This window comes from Rutidosis leptorrhynchoides, chromosome 10 (genome assembly GCF_046630445.1).
Source record: "Rutidosis leptorrhynchoides isolate AG116_Rl617_1_P2 chromosome 10, CSIRO_AGI_Rlap_v1, whole genome shotgun sequence".
Taxonomy (NCBI): Eukaryota; Viridiplantae; Streptophyta; class Magnoliopsida; order Asterales; family Asteraceae; genus Rutidosis; species Rutidosis leptorrhynchoides.
Window position 1 is genome coordinate 35,518,052 of NC_092342.1, and position 4,297 is coordinate 35,522,348.

At 32.7% G+C, this 4,297-nt stretch overlaps 1 protein-coding gene across 1 annotated transcript; it reads right to left on the bottom strand.

Annotated features, from left to right (window-relative positions):
- Window positions 1-278: 278 nt before the first annotated feature.
- On the bottom strand, window positions 279-2,586 carry LOC139871742 (zinc finger CCCH domain-containing protein 66-like). The gene is made up of 2 exons (XM_071859476.1): window positions 2,454-2,586; window positions 279-2,255 (listed from the first exon to the last, which is right to left on the bottom strand). Exon 2 carries the CDS (start codon window positions 2,244-2,246, stop codon window positions 585-587), a length of 1,662 nt encoding a protein of 553 aa, XP_071715577.1. The 5' UTR covers window positions 2,247-2,255; window positions 2,454-2,586; the 3' UTR covers window positions 279-584.
- Window positions 2,587-4,297: the final 1,711 nt, after the last annotated feature.

Sequence of the window (4,297 nt, forward strand, 5' to 3'; positions counted from 1 at the left end):
AACAGTTTCGTTTAAACAAACCCGTGGAATCACGGATCATTTCACTAGTATGTCATCATCTCATAAACTACAAAATCTTAAATTCATCCAAGATCTTCATAACAAGAAACAATTTTTATCTTTATATGCATCCCTAGGAATGCTGTTTGCTGCATTTACAATCATAAGAAGCCGTTTCGATGTAGTTAAATAATCAAGATAAGTTAAACTATATGGATCATATACGTAGTAAAGGTATCAATCTATACATCCTGAACAGCATCAAAGATTAAAAAAAAAAAAAAAAAGGTTGAGCAATATACAAGCTCAAGTCATTATAAATCAATAGTTTAAGTTATACATATGAAATCAATGACAATAATACAAATGTATAGGATGCATAAATGAAAAATGAAACGGAACTTAAAAAATAGGTAGATATGATCAGATGTTGTTTTCAACCTGCAGCTAAGCAAATCAACTACTGTGTGTATCTTTAGCTTCTTCTTCTCTCCATTCTTTGCAGAGCTAAAAAATTCAGATTCAAATAACAAGAACGATGAATCACGTTAAAAGGGTTATAGAAATTAACCAATTCTGTTCAATCAAGAAACCAGCTGCTCCTGATCTGTGTAAATCTGATCATCCAACCAAAGTGGGAAATTGTGTTCATCATCATCAAATGCAACATTATTATCATTAATCGGTGACCCATAGCTGCTACGTACACCAAACGAAGCTGATTTCCTCAACTTGTTAAGCTCATCTTTTTGTATACCCCAACTCAACTTCCCATCAGGTGAACTCCAATCTGAAAGCTTCGATGGCACCATAGTTGACTGGCGGTTGACTGTTCCACGGTCAATGAAACTTTGACTTCTTTTTGCAAATGCAGTTGACCTTGAATTCATAATCTGATTGGCTCCAAATGATGATGATGATGATGATGTCATCCTTATCGGTGAAGTTGGAAACCCTGAAGAGTAGTTCATGGTTTGGTGTAAAGGATTAATTCTTGATTCTTCAAAATAATCATAATTTGGTTGACGATAACGATCAGCTAACATCAACTCAGCTTCAAAGTCAAAATCTTGAATATTGGGTGTAGTTCTAAACCTGTTATTCACCACCTTCATGGTTGGGGACGCCTGATTTGACCACAAGGTTTGACTTTGACCTGTTGGGCTATGAGGTATCATAATAGACGGTGAACCAAGCGAAAAAGGACTAATCGATGAAACATCAGATAACGAACGAGGCGAAAGTAACGCAGAGCCAGTTGAAGGATGTAACGGGCGAAGTTCTTCAATTTTATGAGCAAAAAAACAAACTTTTCTGTTACATCCAACTTCATCTTTACACAATCGTGTACGATATTGTGCAGGATGAAGCCAACATTCGAAAATCCCATGTGCATATTCACAATTATCTCCTTGTCTACAAACTCCTTTTCTAAACTCGGGACAAGGCACACAACTATAATGATACTTTCGTGGGTCCCGTCTTCTAGCATTCTCACCCGGATGAACAAATGGACATTCGGTCCAATCATGAGAATATGCTCTCGAACAAGGCTTAATCTTAAAAGTATACATCCTAAACTCATCCGTGTTATATATCCCGTTGTTTATATCCGGTAAAGATAAATCAACCGGGTACTCTTTTTTAACCAAAGGCAAAACCTTTTCTTCTTTTTCAAGATTTTCAAGATTATTAACTAATTCGCTTAACACAAACAATACTTCGTTATCAGATTGACCACTTAAAATAAGTTCCAAAAACTTCCTTTTAGAACTAAAACACGAACCAAACGCAAATGGAATCAAATCAATGGGACGATTCCCGTTAGCATCTGAACAATTACAATCAGCAGAAGCATTAACTAACATCTTAACAACCTCAACACATGAAGTTGAACCACCAATAACTGCTAAATGTAAAGCAGTCGCCTTATCAGAACCACAACTTTTATTAACATCAACATGATTCAATCCGATTATAAACTTCAAAACATGTTTACTACCAAACATAGAAGCAATCATAAGTGGTGTTCTTTCCTCTAACCTCATCTTTTTCGAACCTATCGATCTACCGTACCATAAACCAGAACGATTAACATCAACATCAAAACCTTCTTGTTCAACTATTGACCTGAATCCGTCTATATCGTCCGCAGCCGATAATTCAAGTAAAACAGAAACAGCACTAGCAGTTTTATCTTGACTTTGACTTTTACTGTAGTCAACAATCAAATCACTGGTACACATATCCTTCACCTAAATATAAACAACAAAAATTCAATCATCCTAATCAAAGCTCATATACATATTACCAGTAATTAGTACAAAAAATGACCTAACAAGTTAATTTGCATGTACGGATTCAGTTTGATCAAATTAACAGATACTATAAAACAAACAGCTATAGATACATATATAATTAATAGAAATAAGATGATATATGATATAACATACCTTGATTAATGGAATAAGAAATTAAATAAAAATGGAAATGATTTCGCGGCAACGGTGGTTATAGAAAGAAAATATGGAGTCAAAAAGGGGGAACTCAAATGAGTCTTTTGTTTAGTATTATTATTTAATATTTAATATTTAATAATTTTTCAAATGAGAGTGAAATGAAATGCAAATGAGAATGAAATTGAGATTATAAATTTGGAAAAAAAATGGTAGTGGTTGTTGTTTTTAGTATATTGGAAAATTCTAGAATTACTTTATTCGTTAGCCGGCTTTTGAGTTGAGTTGTGACACGTGTTTAAAAAATACTACGTACATACAAAATATCTTACTCCGTCAACCGGCTGTGGCCTAAAATTCTCCGTAAATTTTATTGGTCAACCATACTTGGTCTATATTATACTCGAAATGATAACTTCTTAATGTTTTTACTATAGTTTATGAAATCTAACAGGATTAATTTGTAATTAACTAGTTGTGGAGCTCTCACTTTGCGTCGAGGGCTTTGATATATTTTGCAAAATAGAATTTTTTCCGACATCTAATATTGAAGGGTTGTTCCTTTTATGAAAGTTGCTTCTTTTAGCGTTCGGGTTTTTTTTTCTTTCTAAAAGTTAGTTGATCTATTTTTTAAAAAGAATATTTTTTGACATCTTTTGGTAGCATTGAAGGGTTGGTTCTTTTACGAAAGTTGCTTCTTTTATCAAAAATAATTTAAAAAAAAATTATTGTAGCACAGTAGTGGCCCCTGTGGGTCCAACTGTCTGAGCGCAACGTACAAGCGTGGTGGGTGTTATTATTCAGTATTTTTGGTTTTAGTAATGGGATAAATAATAATTTAGAATTTAGAATATAGGTATAAAACGGAGGGGGGGTTTGATTTGTATTTTAATAGAAGTCAGATGGTTAGTTTTGTAACAAGTGGAAATTTAAATGGTACGATTCATATCTAATAAGACAAAAAAGGTGAAATGACGAAAATATCCATAGTTACTATTGATGAATAGTGTTACAATATTTTGTCTATTAGATATATAGATAATTGTAGAAGTGTGTTTATTCACATAAGTTTATGAAATCTAACATAATTAATTGTAGAACCTTAATATTTTTATCAATCTTTTTAACTTTTTATGTTTACTCGCATAAGTTTTTTAGACCACTCCTAACCGAGCGTCACATTTTATCTGTCAGTGTAGGTGCCAATTTTTAATGAAAACTGGCCCCGGTTAACCCAACATTAGTTTTTGACATAATTGAGCGTTAGTCGGCAAGGTGACTAGTTTGTGTTTAAGCATGAGAATTGGTTTGAACCAATCATAATTGAAGAATCTTTTTATATATTTATATAATTTATTTTTACCACTTAATTTTCAATCATATTTTAACGTATCACCTCACAAATATTTGACACAAAAAATTGACCTTTTGAATTTATAAAGGTAAATTACAGTCACAATAAAAAAAACTCAATTTTTCACCAAAAAATACACCATTACCATTTGACTCTGATATAGTCGGGGTTAAAAATAGTGTTAGAAATGGCCTTAGATCCCCTTTCCTGTTTTTTGCTTCAGTAATGTTGGGCTATGCACCTAATATACATCAACAAGAAATATTTACCAAGTCGGGTTTACAAAGCTATTCAGATTCGGATATTATTAAACACAGCACCAAAGCTAACAACGCAAACTAAAAGTGAATATATAACATCAAACAATCCTAACAACGAATACAAAACCATAAACTAGATGGATGCAAACGATTTAATACAATTTGCAACAATTGGAATTTTGCAGTTAAACAAGCATTCAAAGTTCCTTTCAATCTCCGTATGTAAT

Bases quoted from the DNA above. Each gene is read 5' to 3' on its own strand.
- LOC139871742 (XM_071859476.1), bottom strand. From the start codon at position 2,246: ATGTGTACCAGTGATTTGATTGTTGACTACAGTAAAAGTCAAAGTCAA.